This window comes from Cupressus sempervirens, chromosome 11 (assembly GCF_028749045.1).
Source record: "Cupressus sempervirens isolate cs-2001-9-10 chromosome 11, ASM2874904v1, whole genome shotgun sequence".
Taxonomy (NCBI): domain Eukaryota; kingdom Viridiplantae; phylum Streptophyta; class Pinopsida; order Cupressales; family Cupressaceae; genus Cupressus; species Cupressus sempervirens.
In genome coordinates, this window is record NC_143128.1 from 8274220 (window position 1) to 8301764 (window position 27545).

Genomic DNA, 27545 nt, shown 5'->3' on the forward strand with positions numbered 1-27545 from the left:
GCCACTAGTGGGGTCAAGGGGCAATGCCCTTTGTGAGTTCTGCTGTCATGCCCAAATAACAGATAATAAATAATAACTATATTATCACAAACAACCTTAATGTACATGCAAACACATATATAATTAACTCTACTTCTCTAAATCATGAAATGGGACATTGAACCATATTTTAATGGATCAAATTAATATATAAACAAAATAACTAGTTAATTTAGATATATAAAATTAGATAACAAATTATTAAAGCTAAATGTCTAAGACATATTACATTAATAGTAATTCGATATTGTTATTATTGTTTCTATATTAGTTTGATATTTTTGATTGTCGACTCTATGTTACTTAGTAGTTAAATCATAAATCCAAATGACGATCTATATAACGAAGTCAATATAAGAATCAATCAAGTATTAAATACATTTGACAGTATCATTTACCACAATATAGTTCTAATAATATCATTCACTAATTATAATATCATTTACCATTAAATATAATTTTATAATAATAATAACAAAAAAGGCATTTATAAACCAAATCACGGTAGTGCACATGGGTTACGAAAGCATGGGGTGCAACTTTTCATACGATTACATTATTCTATTTAAGGGGGGGCCAATGTCACATCAGGCATGGAAGAAGGAAAAACGTAAATTACTTACCAATATTTGCAGCCTCCACCGACTCAAGTACAACTTGACATAGGTGTGTGATTGGTGAGAGTTGGCAGATTTGTCCAATTGGATCAATTGGAAAAGAAAGGAGAATACAACATCACTAACGACTAGTTAAGTGCATGAAATAGATTACCAAGCGAACAGGTTGCTGAGTGGATAAGGTAAGACCAAATTAATGGCTCATGATCGTATAGTCAAAATGAGAATATTCATAGAAACATGCCATTGTGGATATCGTGACTCATGATCACAATATGTGGTTAATATGGCATATCATATATTACATGTTATAATATCAATTTGTAATCCATATTAATATATGGAAAGATATCCATATGTAAGTAGAATTATATGCTAAAAGGGATATGATGATATTAAACACCCTATGCAAGGTCATATATTGGGTTGTATTTATGATGTCAATATAGACATAAATAAATGTATGAAGATAGAGTATAATTTATATAAAGAAGTATTAAATAGAATTATATTTATTTATATTGTTGTGTATGACTTGTAATGGAAAGGAATTAGGATTGTTCTAGCCAATTCTCTTATTCTCCTATACGCCTAGGAGTTGATAGATGGTGTTGTGCGAGAGAGACAGAGTAAAACTAGAGGATATACTAGTGTCAAGTGCCCTACAATAAGTAAATCCACGCTCTCCTTAGGATAGGTATAGGATGGATGGAAGGAATCAAGGATAAAACATTATAATTATTAAGAGCATTATAAGATATATGTCACTCCTCAAAATTTATTAAATTGCTTATATAGTAGTGAATGCCAAACCTTGGTTATTGACAGCCTCTGGGTAGGGGTCATCACATTTGCATACTCCTTGCTATGCTATGGGGTGGGGTCAAGGGGTAGGAACGTCGCCAAGCACATTTTACCTCTTGTGAGGCCTTTGGATTCTTTATTTTTGAAACATTTTTCTCCCAAAATTGATGTGTTTGAACTCCATTGGAAATGTAACATTTTTAATGTTTTTGCATGCAAATCCACTTAAGATGCCACCTGTTTACAACAAACATGTAGACATCCATGGGACGGTTGAGGGATACTTGGGTATCCCCACGTTGTTTCACAAACACAATGTCGTCTTGATGTTTCGGGGGCAAAACGGTGGTGAAGGGGTGGTGTTGGGGGGATGCCCTATTCCCATCCCCCTATCCCTGTGATGTCCCCATCTTAGGAGCACGGGGGTCCATGGGCTAGGACACGTCCCCATGTTTCACTGCTTGGAATGAAACTCTTGTGAGTTTATGCTTGCTTAAATGATTTAGAATCATTATTCCTTTTCAATTATTCAATTTGAAGACTTTGATGAGGTGGGAAATTCATTATCTTTTGACATTTGAAACTAGTGAAATTGGAAATTGGAAGGTACTATTCTCCATGGCAAGGATCGACATTCTTCATAGCACCATTTATTAGAAGGAAACATCACATTTAGCTAGGCAGCCAGCCTATTCCAGCTTGGGTGTTTCTTCCAGAGGCAGCTCGGGCTTGTATTGTAGGCGCCATTCCTTATTAGCAGACATGTTTTGCAGTTTGGAGATCATGCAAGGATTTGTGACAGCAAGCTCTCCATCTTTTGTGATTGTAAAACCCGTCTACAGCTGGCGTTAGGTTCATTGTAGACAACATCAAATTTATTTGATACATTTATTTCTTTGACTGTAAATATCTGAATATTATGCCTGGTACGATTTGAATCCTTTCCAGATTGTTAAGTGTTTTCAATATATGAATGCTGCTCATCATTCTTAGTTTGAAGTTATTTGTTAGTTGTCATTTACTTGCATATATATTCAAAAACACCTAAAAACTTGAAAACTAAAAAAAACCAAAAATAAATCAGAATTCTATAAAGTCTATTTAGAGCTGCAAAATTCTGGTCGAAGTCTTGAATTTTGAAACAAATAGGAATTTCCAAGGTCACCGGGATTGGGGATCTTTCAGTGGTATTAGAGCTTTGATCTTGCCAGCTTGTGAATTTTATTGACACTTCTATGCATCCGAATAGAGCTGAGATAAACAAATTTTACACACGCAGTAGAGCTCAATTCGAGATCGAGCAAGGGTTTGGAATTGAACAAGAAACTATTATGGCAAATGAATAGAGAGGTGCCAGATAGAACCAAACAAAGGAGGAAGAGAGGGAGATGATGCGAACTCTCATCATTGCATAGCCTAAGATAGTTCAGACCTTGGAAAGTTTATAGGGTACCTTGGAACATATGGAGTTGGATAGATAGGGAAGCACTCATGAGAGACATGGGCAGAACATATCAGTTTCAGTCGCAGGAAGTCAGCATAGTCATAGATCCCACACATCAGTTGGGAGCTCCCTTCATTCCAACTGACAAGCACGCCCTTGTACACTAGTTTGGGATAGACCCCTATTTTTGTGGTTTGTTCCGGGTGAGCAGCCAACATAGGTAGAGCCACCCGAGGTGGGATTCCAAGATTCAATTATGGTAGCCATGGATGAGTGGAGAGCCCTACCTTCGAAGGTTAGGGACACTTTTTCTCTTCCCCAGTATTGTGCATAGAGGAGAGATGCTGCCAGGTTTAGAGGAGACAGGGGCCATAGGCCATAGCAGAATAATGACCTCAATAGAGCTACCAAGAAGATCACATCGGCTACATATGATTGTACTAGTGGTATGAGTGCACGAGTTTGGGTGCACAAGATGGACATATATCTATCTTTGAGGCCCATGTCTAAGCGTGATGCTATTCAGTTTGTAGTCTTGCATTTAGACGGGGTTGCCTATGACTGGTGGCAACACGGATTGGTCACCCAGCATCACGCCATAGTTCACTCCTATGCAGAGTTCACTGAGCGTCTCATTGCCCAGTTTGATTGTAAGGACACAAAACTCTACTATAGAGAGTTGGCACATCTTAGATAGACTGGACATGCGGAGGCGTATGTTAATGAGTTCCAATGTATTGCAGTTTTGGTACTTGATATGCCTCAGAGGTGGAGCATGATGTTATTTATTGAGGGACTGTAGGATAGGCTTAAGGGATTGGTATGTGCTTTCAAGCCGACCACTCTCACGGATGCCATTGATGTGACATTGAGACTGGACAGCACCCCTACTTCTTATTAGACAGATAAGAAGCCATTCAAGGACTCACGACCTCCATAGAAGGCCAATACCTTACAGAATAGAGGTGGACCATCAACTAGACCTCCTAGGATGGACCAGGAGACGTGGAATGATTTGAAAAGGAGAAAGCTATGCTTCTCTTGTAAGGAGCCATGGGAGCTCGGACACCGTTGCCTTGGTAATGGCAAATGTAATGGGCACCCCTGAATGTCCCAAAAACTAAACCAAATTGCTGAAAGGAATTATGTCAAACAGTTTGCATTCAACTTCTTAAAACCTCTTATAACTCTGGAAATCAAACATTTATTTGTTTGTTGTGTTTCGTGCATGGAATTGGTATCATACAACATAAACAAGAAAAAAACTACAACAATATGCAAAGTGGAAATGAACTGCTGCTAATAAAATGTTATTTTCAGAATTCATAAAACCAAATACATGGCAGATTTATCAACTCACTAATTACTTCAGCAATATTGTCATAATACTTCAGCCCATGCTTACGAACTTGCTGCTACAATACTTTGTCCTCCAATCAGTCCACTACCTTCATAATACCATTCCCTCCAAGCGGCATAAGCGTCGGACAAGTAGTGAAGAAGATATGAGCAAAATATCAAATCTGCCTGTAGCCGGAAATGCAACTAAACTGCCTGATAATGAAACCAATAAGGAAGAATTCCAAAGGCCAAACCCCAAGGGAATGACGTCTAGAATGTTACAAGAGAGGATAGACGTCCTCAAATGCCAAGAACAAAGCTGCAACTCACACACCAATTTCTTCTCATATTCAACCTGCCTAATGAAGCCACAAATGCTTCCTTTTATTCTATTTCCAAGGGTCCGCTCAACTCATATGGAAAATGTGGGATAAAAGATGTGTAATATATAAAACATATATTAAAATACCCCTTATGTCTCCCTTGGGTACACATCACCATAAAATAAATATTAAAGTAACACTTTAATATTTTCTAATTAAATTAGACGTTACTTTAATAAAACTTCAGGCATTAAAATGTATTAGCAATCGGACTCCGAATAATGCGAGTGATAGCTCATCGGAAAGCTCTCACCGAGGATTATCGAACCCAATCACCAAAATGGACTTGCACTGTGTTCTGCCGACTTACTAAAAATAGTAAGTATGCCTGAAACTGAGTAAATCAACTTCGTTTTGGCCCAAACTGGAAATGACTAGGCCAAAACACTCCAGGATCCCATTAAACCCTTCGTTAGCCCTCGGGACCATGTAGAACAAGGCTAACGCACACACACTTGGTCAACAGCGAAAAGATGGGATCATTACAAATCCGCCCTCCTTGAAATTGCTTGTCCTCAAGCAATTAAGTAACATAATGAATTCCAACCTCCACCTGGATCCCAATTGAAGTAATGTGTGATATCCATATGGAAGTTAAACCAACTGCAAATCCGCATCATCAGGACCAACCCCTATAGCCTAGCATTCAAAACTTGTGCTGATGAAGTCAGAATGTCACCATAAGGCAACTCCATAGAAGATCTATGAAACGTCTTCTTACCTTTATCCATCCACATAATATATATTGGAATGGAATGCATATTATCACCATCATGCATTGAAAAAGATGTAGTTGTAGGTGAACCATATGTACTCATGCTAACTGTATCAACAATAGGTGTTGCCGCATCGAAATATATGGACATAGGAACAACATTAACTGCTGCAACAGAAAAATGAATTGAATTTGTAGTTGATGAAAACTCATAATCATTAACATGTGTGGCTTCATTAGAAAATACATCGACCACTGCATTTATACCATTAAACTCCTCATTGGATGCTTCAAGTGACATAGAAGTGGTTGCTGATATGATAGTATCCTCGCATTCTCCTAATTCCACTATTGCTACGTCATCATCCCTCGACAAGGCTTCATATGTGGTCTCCTGACTTTGCACGCATGTCTCTACTGACTCTGCCGTAATGCCCACATCACTAACATCATAGCTGGCTGGCTCTATATGTGTCTCGATCCCACCTGAGAAATCGACTACCTTCTGCTCTGGAGCAACATACAAATCATCAATTTTGATACACATCTGTCTAGCCATAAGCTGCAACATCATATCCATTCGCCTATTCTGCTCCTGTTGCATATGTTGCCCCTTCTCTAATGTACCCAATAACTGTCTGAACATCACATCTTGATCTGGACTAATATACATCTTTATCTAGCTATCAATATGATCTCCACAGGCTGGCAGGACTTATAGCTCTGATACCACTGTAATGGGCACCCCTGAATGTCCCAAAAACTAAACCAAATTGCTGAAAGGAATTATGTCAAACAGTTTGCATTCAACTTCTTAAAACCCCTTATAACTCTGGAAATCAAACATTTATTTGTTTGTTGTGTTTCGTGCATGGAATTGGTATCATACAACATAAACAAGAAAAAAACTACAACAATATGCAAAGTGGAAATGAACTGTTGCTAATAAAATGTTATTTTCAGAATTCATAAAACCAAATACATGGCAGATTTATCAACTCACTAATTACTTCAGCAATATTGTCATAATACTTCAGCCCATGCTTACGAACTTGCTGCTACAATACTTTGTCCTCCAATCAGTCCACTACCTTCATAATACCATTCCCTCCAAGCGGCATAAGCGTCGGACAAGTAGTGAAGAAGATATGAGCAAAATATCAAATCCGCCTGTAGCCGGAAATGCAACTAAACTGCTTGATAATGAAACCAATAAGGAAGAATTCCAAAGGCCAAACCCCAAGGGAATGACGTCTAGAATGTTACAAGAGAGGATAGACGTCCTCAAATGCCAAGAACAAAGCTGCAACTCACACACCAATTTCTTCTCATATTCAACCTGCCTAATGAAGCCACAAATGCTTCCTTTTATTCTATTTCCAAGGGTCCGCTCAACTCATATGGAAAATGTGGGATAAAAGATGTGTAATATATAAAACATATATTAAAATACCCCTTATGTCTCCCTTGGGTACACATCACCATAAAATAAATATTAAAGTAACACTTTAATATTTTCTAATTAAATTAGACGTTACTTTAATAAAACTTCAGGCATTAAAATGTATTAGCAATCGGACTCCGAATAATGCGAGTGATAGCTCATCGGAAAGCTCTCACCGAGGATTATCGAACCCAATCACCAAAATGGACTTGCACTGTGTCCTGCCGACTTACTAAAAATAGTAAGTATGCCTGAAACTGAGTAAATCAACTTCGTTTTGGCCCAAACTGGAAATGACTAGGCCAAAACACTCCAGGATCCCATTAAACCCTTCGTTAGCCCTCGGGACCATGTAGAACAAGGCTAACGCACACACACTTGGTCAACAGCGAAAAGATGGGATCATTACAGCAAAGTTCATTTGATTGAGGTGACATTTGAGATGGGAGATGAGGAGACTCTTGACACTGATAGTGAGGATAGTACAGAGGAGATTGAGCAGGAGCATCCACAGTTGGAGTTAGACACTTATGAGCCCTTGGCATCAGTTAAAGTGACTATGGCTATACTATCTAGTTATCCAAGATTGAACGCCTTTCATTTGAAAGGAATACTTCAGGGCCAGCGGGTTATGAGCTTGGTTTACACAGGTGCCACGCACAATTTTATTGATCAGAAATTAGTAGATAGGTGTGGCTTGTAGAATGAGGTGTTGGCTGGTTTTGGGGTCAAGGTTGTAGATGACACAATATTGGGCTGTACTAGGAGGATTCCTCAACTTAGCATTCAGATGGGGGATTATACTTTGACAAATGATTTCTATGTACTCCCACTGGAGGATTATGATGTGGTTTTGGGTATGCAGTGGTTACAGGGTATTGGGTGGTACATTATTGACCATCGCCATATGCAGTTAGACTGGAGGGAAGAAGACTATCTTGAGGGCAACATCAGATAGTGGACCTAGGGAGGTGTCTTCTCGTAGGATGGAGACTATCATTAGACATGATGACGTGATTTGGGCTAAACATTGTTATGTGAAGCCCAAGACACCTACACCTCAGGATGGCAAGGCATTTTATGTTGATATACAGTCAGTGATGGATCGGCATGGTCGAGTGTTTGGTGATATATATCCCGGGGTATACCTCCTGATAGAGGATTTGAGCATGGGATAGAGATGGAGGATGGAGCTAAGCCAATAATTACCACTATATCATCATCCTAGAGCATACAAGGATGAGATTGAGAAGACCATTCATGAGTTGTTAGACATGGGGTTCATTTGCCCTAGCTCTAGTCCTTTTGCTTCTCCTGTGTACTGGTTAAGAAGGATGAGACTTTGCGGATCTGTATAGATTATAGGGCCTTGAACAAGAAGATAATAAAAAATAGATATCCCATTCTATGCATTGATGAGTTGGATGAGCTTCATGGAGCTATCTACTTCTCTAAGATTGATCTTCATTCAGACTATCATCAGATATGTGTGCGGGATGACGATGTACATAAGACTGCATTCCATTGTCACTATGGGCATTATGAGTTCTTGGTGATGCCTTTTGGTCTCACAAATGCAACGACCACTTTTTAGTCCTGTATGAACCATATCTTCAACAAACAGTTGAGGAAATTGGTTCTAGTGTTTTTCGATGGTATCTTGATTTATAGTTGTGCTTGGGAGGATCATCTCAGACACTTGGAGGAGGTTCTTAGCATCATGGAGAGTCAGTCTCTATTTGCTAAGCTGTCCAAATATGAGTTTGGATTTCGTGAGATTTTATATTTGGGCCATGTGATCAGTACTGATGGAGTGAAGGTGCATGAGAAGAAAATCTAGGCAATTTGGGATTGGCCCTATCCCAGGAACATTATTGAGTTACATAGATTACTTGGTTTATGTGCATATCATCAGAGGCTCGTGAGGGGATTCTCTTAGTTAGCAACACCCTTGACAGATCTCACAAAGAAGGGAGCCTTTAGATGGACAGAACAGGCATAGGGAGTCTTTGATAGACTCAAGGAGGTTATGAGCACATGTACGGTTTTAGCACTCTCTGATTTCTCATAGTCTTTTGTACTTGAGTGTGATGCTTCAAGTGAGGGCATAGGGGCTGTTTTGATGCAGATCATACATCCCATTGCCTATGAAAGTAGGAAGCTGTGTGAAAATGAGATGTTGTATTCTACTTATGATAAGGAAATGTTGGCTATTATGCATGCATTAGTCAAATTCAGACAGTATCTTGTTGGCAACAAATTCATGGTAAGAACTGACCACAAGAGTCTGAAATATTTCCTTGATCAAAAAGAGCTCAATGATCATCAACAAAAGTGGGTAAGCAAGATTCAAGCCTATGATTTTGACATAGAAAGGGGAAGAAGAATACTGTTGTTGATGCACTTTGTAGGAAATCATCACTTGCTGCCCTATGTTCATTGAGTGAGATTTCAGCAGATTGGAACGCTCAACTTTTAGTTGAGTATTTTAAAAATTAGCATGATTGTGAGATCATGTATGGATTGGTACATGATAATAAATACAGGGTGATTGATGATGTCATCTACTACAAAAATAGAGTCTACCTTGTTCTTGAATCAAAGTTAAAGGGATAGATTTTGCATGCCCTCCATGATACTCCTACAGCAGGGCAGCCTGGTTATGGTAAGACATAGAGCGGTATGGGAGAGATTCTCTTGGAAGGGTTTCAAGGATGATGTCTTACGCCATGTTTGTGAATGCGTGACTTGCTAGCAAAACAAGACAGAGTATATTTTCCCAGTTGGTTTGTTGCAGCCCTTGCCTATACCGAAACAGAAGTGGATGGGACTCTCTATGGACTTCATTACAAGTCTTCCTTGAGTGTAGGACTATATTTATGTTGTGGTGGATAGGTTGACTAAATATGTCCACTTCTTTCCGATTGTAGTTGATTTCACAACATCGTAGGTAGTTGAGCTATTCTTTAGGGAGGTGTTTAGACTCCATGGTCTCCCTAAGACCATAGTGAGTGACAGGGAGAGCAAATTCTTGAGTTCCTTTTGGCAGGAACTTTTCAAGCTCATGGGCACAGAGTTGACACCTTGTACCAGCTACCATCCTTAGACGGATGGGTAGACGGAGATAGTTAATAAGTGGATTGAGGGGTGTCTGCGTCACTATGTGTCGGGGCAGCAGAAGGCATGGGTGCGTTGGTTGTATCTGGGTGAGTATTGTTATAATACTACGCACTGCATGTTCATTGATATGTCTCCTTTCAAAGATCTTTATGGCTACGATGCATTATCCTTTGTTGATTTGGCTTTGAGTGACAACATGGTTCCTTTGGCATAGGATTGGTTACAGGAGGATTGGGATATCATGAGTTCTCGTTGGGAGAACTTACAATGTGTACAGAATTAGCAGAAGATGTACACTGATCGGCATAGGACCGAGAGGGTATTTGAGGTAGATAACATGGTTTTTCTACACTTACAACCCTACCGACAGAGCACCCTTAAAGGGGGGGGAGTTGAGAAGCTCAAACCTCGTTTTTATGGACCTTACAGAATTCTTAGGCGAGTTGGAGAGGTTTCTTATGAGGTTGAGTTACCACATGATAGTAGGATTCATAATGTGTTCCACGTATCATGCCTGAAAAGGCAATAGGGTAACATATCATAGCATTACCCGATTTACCTCCCTTTAATGAGGAAGGTAAGTTGACTTTGGTTCTTGAGGTGAGGGAACGACAACTGATAAGCAGGGTGATTTGGGAGTATTTGGTACGCTGGAGAGGTCTACCCATAGAGGATACCACTTGGGAGGGTGAATCCATTTTGTAGCACCCAGCATTGCAGTTGCTTGTGGGCAAGCATCTTCAAGAAGGGAGGACTGTTATGTCCTCTCTTTAGTCTAACTAGCAGAGATACGTGATTTAGCCTATCATGGGGGTCTCGTAGGCTAGCAGTTGTAGATAGAGACTCATACAGGATATTTAGTAACCACGCTTGACTTTACAGGTAGTTGGGAGCCAGTTGGGTGCAGTTCCTTGATTTTAGGGCATATCCCTACATTTTAGGAGGATGTGGTAGTTTCTAGATGTGAGGTTCCACGGGACCATTCCATGGTTTCAATTTCAGGATGGCAGGGTGTGTTCCCTAGTTTCTAGGAGCATCCCTGGATTATAGGGAAGGGATTGCCAGTTGATCCATCTCATTCGGTACCAGTCACATTCATGTGATAAGGTCAGTTTCACATTTATTTGGTTGGTTTGGGATTTCAAAGGCAAAATGAGGAATATTTTAATATATTTAAATATTTCCTAAGTTAGCATTTAAATAATTTATAATAAGGCTATTTATATAGCCATTTCAGAGTAATAAGGGGAATATGGTTTCGTTTGGTTAGATGCATCCTTGCGTTATAGCTCGTTGAAAAGGTCTTGAATTATTATAAACTATTTTCACTGTCTGAAGACTTTTTGGAGCTTTGAGTTATGAGATTTTAATAAAGTAATGCTTTTCCTATAGCCTGGGTGCCTTTAATTGGGAAAATGTTAATTTATTATAAAGTGCAAAGTGTAATTCTCATTTAGGGTTCGATTTGCACTTGGGAGGAATTATAAGGAGATGAAGACCTAATTGTTCGTTATCTTTTGACATTTGCTCTAGTGGAGCGATTCAAAGGCTTGGGACGAAAACCCTAAGTCTGGAGTGTTGGGATGCAAACCTCAACAAGGATTTGGTGATTCAGTATTGGAGTTGGAAGGTACTATTCTTTGTGGCAAGGATCGACATTCTTCATAGCACCATTTATCAGAAGGAAACATCACATTCAGCTAGGCAGCCAACCTATTCCAGCTTGGGCGTTTCTTCCAGAGGCAGCTCAGGCTTGTATTGTGGGCACCATTCTTTATTAGCAGCCACTTTTTGTAGTTTGGAGATCATATAGGGGTTTGTGACAACAAGCTCTCCATCTTTTGTGATTGTAAAACCCTTCTACAACTGGCATCAGGTTCATTGTAGACAACAACAAATCCATTTGATATATTTATTTCTTTGACTGCAAAAAATTGAATATTATGCCTAGTATGATTTGAATCCTTTCCAGATTGTTAAGTGTTTTCAATATATGAATGCTGCTCGTCATTCTTAGTTTGAAGTTATTTGTTATTTGTCATTTAGTTGCATATATCTTCAAAAACACCTAAAAACTTGAAAATGAGAAAAAACCAAAAAGAAATCAGAATTCTATAAAGTCTATTCAGAGGTACAAAATTCTGGTCAAAGTCTCAAATTTTGAAACAAACATCAACTTCCAAGGTCACCGGGATTGGGGATCTTTCACGTTGTTATAAAATGACCTAATGTTTTGCTTATTTTGTCCACTCACAAGTATCGATTGACTGTTGATTGGACAATAATTATCCAATTATTAAATAGTACATGCCCTTTTGTTTGAGTACCTGTGAGATCTGTAGAACTTATGTTGTAAGATTTAGTTGGAAAAGGGTAAGGTGGGTGTAAAACCCTAACCAAAGGCCCTTTACACATAACTTTGGTGGCCCAACCGGGCTTGTTTGCGAGGTTTATTCTTAGCTCAGATTACACCGCATGTTGATGCCACATATCGTATATTACATTGCCCAATACCCAAACTCTTAGCATCACAGTGACACTTAGAACTGGCGAAGTAGCAGAATTGTGCACCAACATGTTTGAAACCATCAAATGGAATGTGCACACCTGGTCGTGCAATCTTTTTATTTTTTCAAGATGTTATTGCTTTAACTGGAAATTTGACAAATAATAATAAGTAGATGGATTTATATGCTATTTGCAGTGTACATCTTTGATATTTTTTGTTTATGGACTTGACAAACAAGCTGAATGAAAAGATGAAATATTTAATTTGAGCACGAAACAACTTCATATTGTTGTTAGGTGGCAGTCAAATGGAATTTTCTCTTGTTTGGATCTAGACCAACATATCTACGAAATGCAGCTATGAATTGCCATGTTTATCTACTTGAACCTCAATTTTCTACGTATGGTTGAAGCTATTGGGTGATGGCAGAATTGTTGAGGTGCAATGACAATGATGATGATGAGGATACTTGGGAAGAGGAAGAGGAAGTTGAAGCGCAGGTGAGCCTCACTCTTGTGATTTTGAAATTAGTAGGAAATCAGTTAAATTGTTAATTTTTGCTTGAATTTGTTTTTTATTCCATAAACTTAATTTGTTTCTGCTCATATATTTTAGATAGGTGATGGAGGAGATGGTGGTGGAGTGGTTTTGGGGGATACTTTATGGGGTAGCAAGGCCTTGGCCATTGCTGAGGAAGTCTTGCTTCAATTTAAGGATGATTTAAGACTTTATGCATTTAAGGTTTCTCATCATGGTTATATTTATGTCCGATTAGACAAGCTTTCTGACGAGTGAGTTGCTTAGCTCATCTACCTTATTCTTCTTTAAATATTTCGTTGAAGAAAGTTCATAGTTTAGACATAACATACTCTAGCGATCTATAAGCTTAATTTTATTTATTGCAAGAATTTAAAGATAAACTGTTAGTAGCTGTTGGATAGAAAGGTATAGAAGTAGAAGACATTTAATTTTTTTAATTTTTTATAATGTACTACTTTGTTAGAAGTTCTGGAATGAACTGCATATGAGAGCTAGTTTCTGGACACTATTTCTAGTATGCAATTGATTCCAGAAACCTCTTACATATATTTTTCTTCTATATGCTACTGATCTGAAAGCTGTCAATGGCTGTGGATATTTCTGTAGTGAAAAAATATTTTCCCTCATCTAATACACAGATTAGTAGGATTTTTTTTTGATATGGCATTTGATGGAACTCTTGCTTTTATAGCTTAAGAAATTGAAACACATGCATCTCTGTGGTGCGATGACATCAAGCAATGGAATAGCAACATGAATTCTAAGGAAGTTAATGATTTTCAGCATTTTCTGTCCGCAGACCTGCAGGTTTTTGTAGACAGGAAGGATGAATCACTCCTCAAACTACACGTCAAATAACACAATTAAATTCATCCTAGATTCATGTCAGGTGTTATCTCCCATCATTTCCCTAAATTAGGTTGAAACTTAAAATAGAAGAGCCTTGATGTTTAAATCTCTTCAAAAATCATTTTTCCTTCAAAGGAAATGGAAACAGTACTAGTCCTAGGTTTGAATATCATCATCAAGTCATGGAGTTTATAAATCACTAGAAGTCAAGCATCTCATAATTTTAGTACACCTATGTTAAACTATTAATGCCTAAGCACGGAGTCATACGATAAATATTGCTCTTCAAGTTACTTTGGTCACTATAATACACTTGTCATTTATGGATTTAAAAAAAAAGGTTTGAATATCTCTTAAAATACAAAGTGTATCGATTCATGCTATAATCCTAATGTTAGGAAAAATCTAGTCCATTTTATAAAAATGACATGAAGGTGGCTGTGGCCACTCCTCTCTAACTCTTATGGAGGGAAAGTTATAGATAGGGATGAAGTGTTAGTGAAATGGTAGTTACATGGAAAAACAATGTGTAATATTTGGACGAGTTCTGAGTCAATTAGCATTTGTTTAGTCTACTTTGATGTAAGCATGGCTGACATCAAATTTTAGGTAGCTATTTTTGATGCATATAATGCTTAAACAGAATAATAATAGAAAGAAGAGATCTCACAGAAGGGGCATCCTCATTCAGTTTTTCTATGATCTTGTTCACCGTTTAGTCATCTTTTATACTTTATTTCCCTTTTTAATCTTCGTCTTCAATATATCCTTTCATGAATGGCTTGGAGTGAAAATGCTCTATATATTTACTAGGTCACTAAGAAAGGGCAGAGTATATGTAGCTAAGTACAGTGAGTTATTTCCTCCCCATTTTGCTAAAAACACAATGGGTTGATATTTTGTTGGTGCAAATGACTATGTTGAGAATTCAATGGGAGTTTCATATGGAGGGATAATGACTAACGAGTGGGAATACCACCAATGGAATGCATGATTTTCGTATGCATAATACCACCAAGGTTCTTAGTGAAACTAGTCATGCATGGCTACATTCTATCAAGAAGTCTACTTTTATCTGGTATGAGATATTGCGGTTTGTGATCAATTTGTTGATAAAATTGAGGTGTGATTGCACCACTTATTGATTGTAATTGAAGTCAAGGAAGGAGTGACCAGAGCATTAATGAACATTTCCTCAAATTCACAGACCGAGCCAGGAACTTTTAGTCTGGACTTATCACTGATGATGGGTCTTGCAGAGATCATTTGTAGAATTACATATCAAGATGGGGTAGAGCTTATAATCATTGATTGAGTCTTCAATGACAGCTCCTTGCCACAAGAATATTTATAATATTTCTTATCTTGTTCCATTGCTCAAGTTTGGCTTTATAATGACCCTTTGATGATGGTTCTTATAAAGAGATTTTAGTTCTCAATTATGCTATTAATTTTATGGCAAATCTTCCCCATATGAAATATCTCAGTACATCATTTAAATTGTCGACTTATAGATATCTTCTTCATTTTTACTCCTCTTGTAATGGTTGTGCCTTTGGTTAAAGTGGGTACCAATGGACGTTAAGGTGGTCCATGCGTGGCCTTAAGGTGGTCCATGTTGTTCTCTTTGTCAAATTTTTACTCTTTTATGATGGTAAACAAGTTAGTGCATGAGTTTTAAATGCATGAAATTTTCTTATATCAGTTCATAACACAAAGGCAAAGTTTATCAAGTTTGCTTCATATGTTATTCAACATAGTAAATGATATGTTTTGCCTGTAATTGATTACGTTTTTTTATCTGACATGTTGATGAATAGATGCAGTCTATGCATTTCAATGTGCATAGTTTGGTATGCGGTAGGAACTTAGGAACGACATGACATATCTAGATACCTAATATACTCATTTCCTTGTCCATAGGTTAAAAAACTGCAAAAGAAGTTGTTTCGAGTCAAAATAGCTCTCGAGTCCTTTGACTAAAAATTTGGGGGCATTCTTTTGGATAACATTTTATGAACACTAAGTCGTCTTTCTCAAACACTTACCAACAGGGGCAAATATCACTTTGCGATGCTAAAGGAAAAATAGTAGATTGCTTTTTAACTCTTATTTGTCTAGCTCTCTCGTCTTGATGAATTGATAACAATAAGTAAATTGATCAGTTTTTTTTCTTGATTTTGAGCTGAGTGGATGAATTTTTTGGTAACATTTGAAAATGTAGGTACGTTTTTTTTCTTTGGATTTATGTTTTATTTTGTAAAATTCCCCCTTTTTTTGGTCAATTCTGACATTTCTAGAAAGGGTTTTCTGATACCAATTGAGAATTCTTGAAATCAAGGTGGGCATAATTATCCAATGTCCACGTGATTTTGACCTTCTAGGAGAAGTTTGCCATCTTTGGTGAATGCCAAGCATTTTGTGGTGGGAAGACCTATTCACTTAAGGTGTTGGTAGAGCTAATGTGCAAGCATATTTGCCCTTTTTATATATTGTTATTAGTTATAAATGCTTTGCTCATATGAGCACTAACATGAGACCAATGGAAGCTCTTGCAAGTACAAGCATGATGTTAATATTAACTTGTTTTGAGCAACTACAATGGAAAATCAAGATTTACAACTTTGTAAATGTTATGAAAATGGTGTCTCAACCTTGTGACTACATAGGGTTACTATTTATAATAAGTTTTCATTTGAGCAATGGGTTTGTTTGATGGTTTTCCAAAAGCTATAGATTGGCTGAATAAGCATATTGGTAAATTTTCATTGCAAGATCATATTTGAATTTTAAGACATTAAAGTTCCCATTTTCAAAAGTTTCAAAGTTTAGCTTAATGGCCTTAGAGGTATTTTCTGGGATCAAAAGTGTCATAATTGGCATAGCGGGTTGTAGCTTGATAGGGCACTACTTGAGCTTTTCTACGATACAATTGGTTTGTCAATTGGAGTCTCATAGTAAAGGTTATGGCCTTTGAATTTTTGGTCTCCTAAAATGGGATATGTAAAAATGTGTTGGACACATGAAGGTTGTGAGAGGGAATTATATGTGTTGGTGTACATTGTGACCAATTATATGACAACTTGGCTTGAAGATAAGTCAGACACCACTTTTTGGTTAGTCTCTGCTCATGGGTTTGTCATATTGTTTGATGGTTTAGTGTATTGTATATCCTATATATTAGGTGCATAAGATGGAGGTTGTTGGCATATGATGATTATCATGATATTGTTTTGTCATTGATGTCAAGGAATTCTACATGATGATGAAGAAGCTTATAGGTAAATAGTTCTATACTATAAGAATATAAATGACATTATTGGCAACAAAGAAGAGTTATCGGATAATTAGATGGTTATTGTGATAAGGTTGACAATTATTGGAAGCCGACAGGAGAAGGTAAAGGAAAACAATTTATGGAAAGTTTGAGATTAAGGTTTTGGTGAACCCTAAGATCAAAGGTCAAGATTGAAGGATCAAAGACACGAATAATGATCAAGGATAAAAGTCTAAGGAGCAGATAGAGCAAGAGGTTATAGGGGATAATCAAGTGGATTAGCGAATTGAGAAGCGAACAGAGATAGAGAATTGAGATCAGAGATTAAGAGAAGAGCATAAGGGATCTAACAAGGTTTGGAAGGAAAATGCATACAGGTCAATTATTGTCTTGTAAAGAATCATAATAATTTCTACAAGGTATTGATCTCTTAACTAGGTAGTCTCTAATCAGACTGATAAGTTCTATGTATGGACTTTTTGTAAATCCTTTAACAGGGTGGACATCACATAGGTGGGATAAAATCTCTCAATAGAGTAGTCCCAACAAGACTGTTGATACATCTCATAATGTATCAGTCACTCCTAATTGAGTGACTCACTCAGAAGGTGACATATTGTAGCCTTAACTGACAAACCTCTTTCATTTGCAGTAAAGAGTTGTGGGTACCACCCCACCACAGTTTTTTGTTAGAAAGAAAAGTCCACCAATATAATTGAGAGAGGGGGGGGGGGGGGAATCAATATATGCTTTAAACAACTTTTGTCAACTTTAACAAATCTAAAACATGTAATCAAAAGATATAGAAACCATAAGATAACAACCATGTAATGTGATACAGGATATGTTAACTAGGGAAACCCTTGATCAAAGGGAAAACCTTGGTGGGAATGATGCCGACAAGATGATGTATTAATACAAAAGTTCCTTGTGAAAGGATGTGATTGTATTAGGAGCCAAATGAATACAATCAATACATATGAGTCCTTATTAGGAGACTTTGAATCTCTATTAGAAGATTCCAAACCTGTTAAGAGTTGAAAGGAAGACAATTGAACCCATTGTCCAAATTGCTTCAAAACTGGTACCAAGACAAATGAACCCATTGGCCAAATTGCCTCAAACAATTATTCAGGATAATAGATCCAACAAATGAATTGACCAAACAAGATTTTCTTTCCCAATAAAGTTCCTTTGAAGTCCACACTAATCTCAGCATCCAACACTTCTTTGATCATTACAAATTCACATTCAAGTTGACATAACAATAAAAACATCCGCATTGGATACTCAACCAAAAGAAAAGTATCCTTCCTTTATACTAGATCCCAATAACTAATTGAGTCAGCCTTGAAGCTTCCCCAATGTACAATGAATAATCTAGGACCATCATAAGATGTTACAATTAGGTTCCACACGTTACAATACAATTTAGATTAATTACAAAACTCAGTTGGTCTCTAAGGAATAATTTGCACATTATCCTTCACAAGTCTTTACAAAATGAAACTAAATTTTGCCATCTCAAACATAGCTTCACTAACATGTCTTTGACCAATATCCAATCCCGCTGAACAAGCTTTAACCTTGCCAAAAAGATACAACAAGAACAACAACATACAATTTCCTGTAAACTATCCTGCAACTAGTACTTTGAAAATCTTCCATAACTTACTAAAAACCTCATAATTCTTTCCGCGAAGATAGATATAGCATCTATACACATCCAAGAATACATAGTTAATCCCGCAAAACTCAGCAACCAAAAACCTCGCTGAACAAAAGTGTCTCTGCTACTTTCTCATAACTGTCCAGAAAGTTGATATGTTGATATCAATGACAAACCAAGTCATGAATGCAACACATAAGCACTCAATCATCTCCCAAGGCATATTGACAATCTCCATAAGGCATTCATGCCAACAGTCTCCCACTTTGGCATTAATGGCAACATATGATGAAAAACATCAAAAGTTCCAAAAATACCAAAATATATTTCTTCCTCATTTGCCTTTACTCCCCCATTTATGCTGCTCCATGGATGTAGAAGATTTTTTCATAGATATAGATAGGTTGTAAAGAGTTAGGGGAGAAATTAGTGGGGGGGACATAGGTGATGGAGTTCTTTTGTCGTACAAATGCTCTATCATGGGGAGCTCCACCTCCTACGCCCATGTTGGGCTTCATTCTCCAATAGTTTATGTTGTGTGCATTCACAAACTTAGCATGCAATTTCTTAAAGAAATAAAAGCGAACCTCCAAATTGTTGTGTGGTGTTTGTAAACAATAATCCACTAGTGATCCCAAAAGTTTGCATGCATTGCCTCATTCCTGCATCATTTTATTCACAAATTGGGGTTTTTAGGGTCAATTTTGAGTCCAATTTTGGGGTTCAAAAATAGGGAAGCTATGTCTTCTTTACTTATGTTAAGGGTTGCAAACCCATCATAATCCAACCCATAATCATACGGAGCATGCATCTCCTCGAGCCAATGAAGATCAACATTATCCTCCTCAGATATTGTCTCAATATTTTGCACGATGGAGTTTAGGGTGGACAATATGGGAGTCTGTGTAGCCTGATATTTTGATATGTGTTTTGGAAGCCCTACCTATTTCTTTAGATTGTTTTGTATGAAATCTTGTATATGGTGAGGGGGTTGTGGAGCATTTGGAGGTGGTTGTAGAACATTTAGGTGGTTGTGGATCATTTGGAGGTGGTTGTGGACAGCTTTTGAGCTCATTTTGTTTGTAGGGAAGTGTTTTGACATTTGTCAGTGTTGGTCATGCCTGATTCGATTACAAATAAATAAAAAATTAGAAATTACTTTGATAAATTATAATAAAAAACACAAAACCTTATATTTTCATTAAAAACCTAAATTTGAGTAAAAAATTAAGAAAAACAAGAAAATAGATATAAAAAAATCTAACTTACCTTTGAGGAATTTGGTGGAAACCTTGATCTAGTATTCGAAAATGTTTGTATACCCAAGAGCGAAATAATGAAATGTCATTTTGTTTGGCAGAAATTGGGGAGAAATGCATTAGTTTTGTTTTTAAACACATACATATTAGGTTTCTGATATGTCTCGACATTTTTTTTTTGTTTGGTATTAGCATCGGTGGGGAAATAGTCGACACGATTTCTTCAGTGCTTTTTGACGATTCAAAAGTGATTTTTTTTCACATCACTACTTTTAGGCCCCTCATGATCTTGCACATACCCAGTTCCCTCATCGCTCCACAAGACTTGCTACTCGGCCTAGGGAAAAAGGGAAGAAAATGAAAGTGGATTCTGAGTCAAATGAGGGAGAGGAGAGTGAGAATGATGAAAAAGGGAGACCATGAAAGAGGTTGTCAAGTTGGAGTTAGTTATGAGATAGTCAACATCTTTTCTTATTTCTTAGAAAGCCTCAAGATGGTTCTCTTAGACCTTACCTAAGACATAATGCTAGGGGAAATTTTAAATCGCTTGTGACTAGTAAGGGTGCTACTCTTCTAGGTGTAGAGTGTACCAAATGTGAGGTAATGGGGAAAAAAAGCTAAATAAAGACAAGAAAATAGTTGCATATCTAGAAAAGAAGATACTAAATATCCTCCTCTCTGTGTTAAAAGTAATGCACTACTCTGTCATATCATTATGTCTACTAAAAAAGAACACACTTGGCTAGAGGACAATGGTGAATGCAACTGAAAGGTGACGTTGGACATGTGATGCAAGCAGAAGGAAACCCAAGGACTTGGTTTCTTATTCCATTTTATTTTGATTTTTTTAGTGACCCATATGGCCTTGTTAAAAACTTTGTTTATAATTCCTAGACTACTATAGGTTATACTGATATTTTCTATATTTTTGGTATGTCCCTAGGTGGCCCTAGTTAAAGACTTTAAATACTTTTATACTATGTTAATCAATAGAGTAGATAATATTACTATGTAGTAGTTGTGATATTGCTATTAAGATTTAACTGCGTGATTTTTGAGTCAAACTCATTGACCCATATTTCATGAGTACCATATTTTATGTAGTAGTTATCGTAGCAGAGATACTGGGTACTCTATGTTGTTTCAATTTGATTTGGTTGTATTCAATATATTGGTATTGTGTTGTAAATTTTAATCTTCTGACTAAAGTTTGATGAACTATTGTATTCAAGAGACAACTCCCTAATTTTACCACCTTTAATATAAAAATGTCACTCCCTTTTGAAGGATTATACGCCAGTCTACAAATAAATATTCTTATAATCATTTGTTAATATTTAATTACAATAAAACATTTCTATTAAATTAGACACAAAGATTAAATAAGAAATAATATATTTCATTGTTAGGATATTATATAATTATAATTTAAAAAAGACAAATTAAAAAATTCCCACATTTTGTCAAATTTTTTTTTTTTTTTTAGTTTCATTATATGCACAATCTAGACTTACAAAGTTATAGTAATAATAATAATAAGTTCAGTTGGTTGTTTGATTAGAAGATACATCTTATTAAAGAACGAAAGAAGGCACAGTCCAAGTAAAATATTTTAAAAATATTTATGATGTTTAAAAACAACACAATTTAATGAATACATGTATGTCTTTAATTTTTATTTATTTATAGTTTTCTAGGACTAAGATTATTTTAATGTAGTCTTGAATTGAGTTTTTTAATATATTTCTTGAGTTAAGATTATTTTAATATAATCTTAAATTGAGATTATTTTAATATATCTCTTGAACTCATATTATTTTAATGTAACTATCTTGAATTGAGATTATTTTAATGTATCTCTTGATCTAAGATTAGCTTAATGTAGTCCTTGATTGAGAATATTTTAATGTGCCTCTTGAATTGAGATTATTTTAATGTGTCTTATGAACTAAGATTATTTTAGAATAGTATTGAATTGAAATTATTTTAATATATATCTCATAAGCTGAAATACTTTAATGTATCTTTGAAAGTGAGATAATTTAATGTAGGCATGAAGTAAGATTATTTTAATATATCTCTTCAATTGAAATTATTACAATGCATTCTTAAACTAAGACTATTTTAATATATCTTTAAAAATAATAATTTTAATGTATCTTTAAATTGAAAATATTTTAATATTGTTGCCCCACTTTTCATCCTGCACCCATTTTGCAAAATGGAAAAGACCTTGTGTCTTAGTTTGGTTTGGGTATGTCTAAGTCTAGTCTTTCCTCCTTAGGTGAAAAGATTCTCCGTTGGATTTCCCATCTTTCCCTTCTCTTGCATTTTACGGCCGGGTGGGTTTCTCCTTGATGTCGTATGGGTAGCTTAGTACCTAATTCGATACCTAATTCGATAGAGATTCTTGTGTTTCATAAAGATGTTCACAAAGTTATTTTCAAGGATGGACTTGTTCGTGGCTTATCATGATTTACACGTAAAAAAAAATGAAGCTTGCGGAGAATCAAACATTGCCTTCTCCTCAGTGGGTTTTTGACCCATGAAGGTGATTTTTCATAGAGGTTAATAAATGTGGCTTACGGATTAAAGCAAGAAGAGAATGAGTTGTTCTATGGATAAGCCTTATTTTCATCACAGTATTCTGCCTTGGACAACATCCGGGATTCATCATGGTGCTCAGAATCACCTTAAGCGAAAAACTCTAAAATGACTACTCCACGGCGGGCTTTCAACCCATGAAGTCAATTTTCCGCTAAAGACATTTGTAAAGGGAAAAAAAATGAAGAAATGGGCCCTCTTTTGGTCCCCGCAGTCCTTTGGTGGTTTTTCGAACTCAGAGAAAAGACTAACCCAAGAGTTAGAAGGTAAATAAAGCTTGAGCGGAAAACTGAAGATCGCCTTCTCCTCGTTGGGCTTTCGACCCATGCAGGTGATTTTCCGCGTTCATGAAGAAATCGACTTTGTAAGCAAATTGGGTACACAAATTGCACGTAAGACACCTTAAGATGACAACGGACACAAGCTAATCACAGTTGGAGAAGTGTAGTGAGTAGAATTTGGCTGAGCGGATATTTCCTTATAGGGTACTCCGTTATTAATTCTCCAGAACTAGGTGAAAAATGGGAAGGTAAGTATGTAATAAAGGAAATTTACCGTTGGACCAACGGAAACAGTGAAAAGACATGGAAAAGTCCGTTAGAAATTCTCGCATTTACTAATCCAACGGATTTATCCTTTATTTCGTTTGTGTGGCGCGGAATTAGGGTTTCTATATAGAGAGAAACATAATAGTTTTTCAAATTACTGCTTTTTCTTGAACTGTTATGCTGTTGAATTGCACAACATTTTCAAATCTTTATACTTGCAAATTCTATCCTTTGTGCTTCCTTCGAGTTCAAAGTTTCGATTCACTTCTACCTTAGATAAAATGGCAACCGGATTTGTTGGGTTTGACGGACTTAATGGGATCAAATCCACATTGCAGAGTTTCACGAATACCTCGCTTTGTTTCTACGACATGTAAGATTTTCAAAGGAGGCTGAGGTCGGAGCCAATTCACCCTACAACTGAGAAGCTCCGAGGAAGTGGGTTAGTGGAGGCAACAGGGTTTCTGGTGGGAGTTCAAGCTCCTGAGTTAATTGTTGAATGCATAAATCACTACAACCCGGATACCAGACAAATTTTGTTGCTTGATTATACAGTTCTAATCTCTATTGATAGGCAAATTGTGGTAAATTGCCTCCGAGTTCTAGAATGGGAAGAGTTCTCTAAGTTGACAGTAGGAGGGATAATGTCTGAGTTCTCCTTGAAGAAAATAGTGTGGAGAAAAGAAATTATGAGGTCTTGGTTCCAAAAGCCGCGGGGTGCTAAGAGTAAGGTTCCTAAAACTCTATTCGGCACTGATCTCAAGCTCGAGATGGTAGACATTCTGGTTATCTTGCACAGATTGAAAGGTGAGGTAGAAGCACTTAATTTTGTTGAACAGTATTTCTTTCTAGTACAAATTATTTGTTTAGATACAAAGTATGTTGATTGGGCCTATGAGGTAAGCGAGTATCTGTCCAGAGCCCTTAGCGTTGCATAGTTTTACAACACCTTTTACATGTCTTCTTTCCTGATTTATATGTTAGCTTCTGTACAATTGTGGCCAAGCCTTCCCAGAATAGAGAACTTCCCTGATGATGTGAAAAGCTATGAATTCTATCCATGCTTACAATTGCAGAATAGCTATGCAGAATATGTCAAAGTTAATGACGCATTTACAATGAGAATTTGCAAGGAACTCCAAGGATGCCCGGAAAGGAGGTTCAACCTGGAGGCAATGATGACCATCAGTCAGTTTGGTAGCTATTTTATCCAGTTCTCATCCTTTTCATATTTGCGTCTTGCAGCTTTCGATGGATTTCCTTTGAAGCTGCCCAGTTATCCGAGCGATATGATTGTGCTGATAGAGACCGTGAGGCAGGCGATCTAGGTGAATGTGCCGAGCGCGAGCTTGAAGAAGAAAGGGTATGAATTCCCTATGAAGGTTGGGGCTTATAGTTGCGAGTCTCGCTTTGATGCGAAAAATATGCTCAAAGCATTCGAGACTAAATATCAATTAGAAGCATATGAGGTCGTAAGACCTATGTTCGACCCGAATGGGTATGCAAGAGATGTGTTGCAGATTGGGAGCATAATCAAACATGTTACTACTGTTGAAGATTATTGGGCGGACTGTAGAGATGAGCTCGAAAGCAGAGATTGTGCTTTTGCTAGGCTCACAGTAGAGCAAATCAAAACATACGGTATCAACTTTGATGTAGAAGGCTTGGAGGATGATGGCCAAAATATGTATAGCAACACATATTTAACTAAGTTAAGGGGGATTCCTATCAGTTTCGAGCCGTATGTAGATGTTGAGGAAAGTTTTGATATCATGATGGCCAGGATAATCAAGAGAATGGGGAAATGGGTTGAATGGACAACCAAGAGGAGCCGGAGTAAAGGTGCAGCCACTCAAGCTTCTCCAGCAGTTGCAACACCTTCCTCATCTCAAAGTGCTACACCAGGCATAACAATAGCTGCTACTCAAGGGCCAGCTCAACCATCAAGCTGAGGTGATCAACCTCTAGACAAGAATGTCCCCATTGCCAAAACCTGTCATGATGATTTCCTCCCAGTCACTGGAACCCAGATTGGCACTGAAGAAAAGAAGATGGAAGAGCCGAAGGATAGCACGGCCGCCTCAATTCCATTCCCCCATGTTACACCACTTCCATCACCCCATGTTTCTCCAATCCCTTCTCCCCATACTACTCCAGTTCCCTCTCCTCATCATAGTCCTGTTCCACCAGCAAGTGCTACACTTTTGCAGCCAAGTGGCTCTTCAATACAGATAGTAGACTTAGGGGATGGAAAAAGAAATAGTAGTGAGTCTACTGAGTCTGACGAAGCAACAAAGAAAACTCCAGAAGTGGATAAAGGTCAGAGTTCTTCTAAACTCATCTCTCAGGATCCGAAGAATCCTTTCTCTTCGACTCCTGTGACAGCCACTCCAGCCAAGAGAAAGATGTTTAGTATAGAATCACTCGGGATAGCCTCCAAGGTGATAGGCACTGACTCCTGGTTCGAGGATACTTTGGAGAGAAAAAGGAAAAGGAAAGATGAAAGCACTTCTGCTAAAGATACTGTATCTCTCGCAATCCGTTCTGGATCTGCATTGAAAGAGTAAAGAAGCAGAAAACCTTGTCCATACTTGGGCAAGATCCAGAAACAGGTCACTTGACAATGGAGATCGCCAAGCCCAACAAAGGAGGGCAGATTGAGGACATGACGGCCAAAGATTTTACTCTGCACTTTGTGGATCTTGGAGAAGCAAGGCATGCCACCAAAATTGGCTTATGGAAGTCAAACAGCGAGGTGATCGAGGGGCAGCTAAAAAGCCTGAAGTTGTCTAAGACCAAAATGAAGGCTGAGATAGAAGAATTAAATAAGTTCATCAGACAACTAGTCACTCCATTAGCAGCCATCTTTGGAGTATCAGTGACTAAAAATCCTACTGCTGTTGAAGTTCAGGCCCTCATCTCTCAACTCCAAGAAGATAGGCATTTTGGCCAGATCGGTAAAGAATAGATTGAGAAGCTCAAATCAGAAGGAGCCACTATTGTGGAGCAGATTGGTAATGTTATCTTAAGGTTGGAAACAGAGAAAGATAACATTATATCAAATAGCAATACTTTGGCTGGAGAAAGGGTGAAGTATGATGATTGCATCTCCCTCTTGAAGATGATCATCCAGATGAAGCCCAAGGAAGCGGTTGAAGCAAAAATCTTGCCAAAGGGAGACAAACCTTTGTTTGAGTGGCTTCAAAGCATGCAGTTTAAGACTGAGATGATCCAGTCTGCAGAGAAAGGACTTAGAGAAACAGAGGATAAGGTGAAGAAGACACAAGAAAAAGGATTTGAACTTATGAGGGGATTGCATACAGACTCACAGACTAGTGGCCAAGGAAAAGCACTCATTGGAATCAATGTCATGAAGAACTTTTCCAAATTTTTGAATAGTTTGTCTGATATGTCTTTCCATGGTCAAGACAGGGTTGCTGAACTACAGGCACTTAGTAGATGCATAGACGTGGCCAAAGAGGAATTGCCAAATCAATTGAATGCTGTGAAGGAGTTGGCTAGAGAGCATTCTAAATGGTTCTTAATATATACCAATATCCACGTGCCTAGGCATGAAGAGCTTATCCCGATCATAGTTGCCGCCAAGGCCTATAGAGCAAAAGCAAAAAAGGGGAAGAATTCAAAGTGATTCACATTCTGCCTTTTCTTTTGTATTATTGAAACATGGCAAATTGGCGCCTTGCCGTTTGTCAATCTTGAGAAGATGAAACGATTGAACTTCCATTGTAACGGTCATCTCGAAATTGTATATGTATGAGATTAAAAGATTAATGAAAGGTCGGCGAATTTTTGGTGTGAAGTACTTTTTATTGCAGAGACAATTGAATGGTATTTTATATCAATTATTTTCTCTTCTAGTTTCTGTTCGATTTAGTATTATGTTTTTCTCTTTTGTTTGAGTCGAAACGAGGAAAGAACAGAGTTTCACTCCCCTGTTTTGAAGCAACGAATGAATGTGATAGGTAGTGTCATTGTTCGTTCAAAGAGAAATCCCTTCAGCATTTTTGGTTTATTAATTACAGTTCAGATTTGAATTAACTTAGTTCAGTACTAGCCATTATTTGGTTAAGCTTTATGAATTCATAAGATGTGTGAATGCATAAACTTGTTTTGATACTCAAAAATTTTTATTCGCCTGAGTTAGATTCTATTTAGGTCCAGCTTGGTTATACCTCTTCTGTTCTCCGGTCAAGAACATACCCCTGAATTAGTTTAGGAGGAGAACATAATTCATTGCAAATCTATTCTAGGGAGCTATACCTACCAATTCAGAGAGAAGCCAATTTATCCACAAGTGGCTTTTCAACTGTTTGTAACCAGATATTGTTCCAAATTTGGGCATTCAAGAGTTATAATTTAAAA

The 27545-nt window shown here is 37.3% G+C and overlaps 1 protein-coding gene across 1 annotated transcript in view; it reads left to right on the top strand.

Moving 5' to 3' along the window:
• LOC149527961 (uncharacterized) overlaps positions 1 to 27545 on the top strand; it is a 118013-nt gene that overhangs the window by 22690 nt on the left and 67778 nt on the right. The window contains exons 2-3 of the mRNA XM_089810518.1: positions 12846 to 12916; positions 13032 to 13207. Coding sequence (XP_089666644.1) covers positions 12846 to 12916; positions 13032 to 13207 — 247 coding nt within the window. The remainder of the gene's footprint in view (positions 1 to 12845; positions 12917 to 13031; positions 13208 to 27545) is intronic.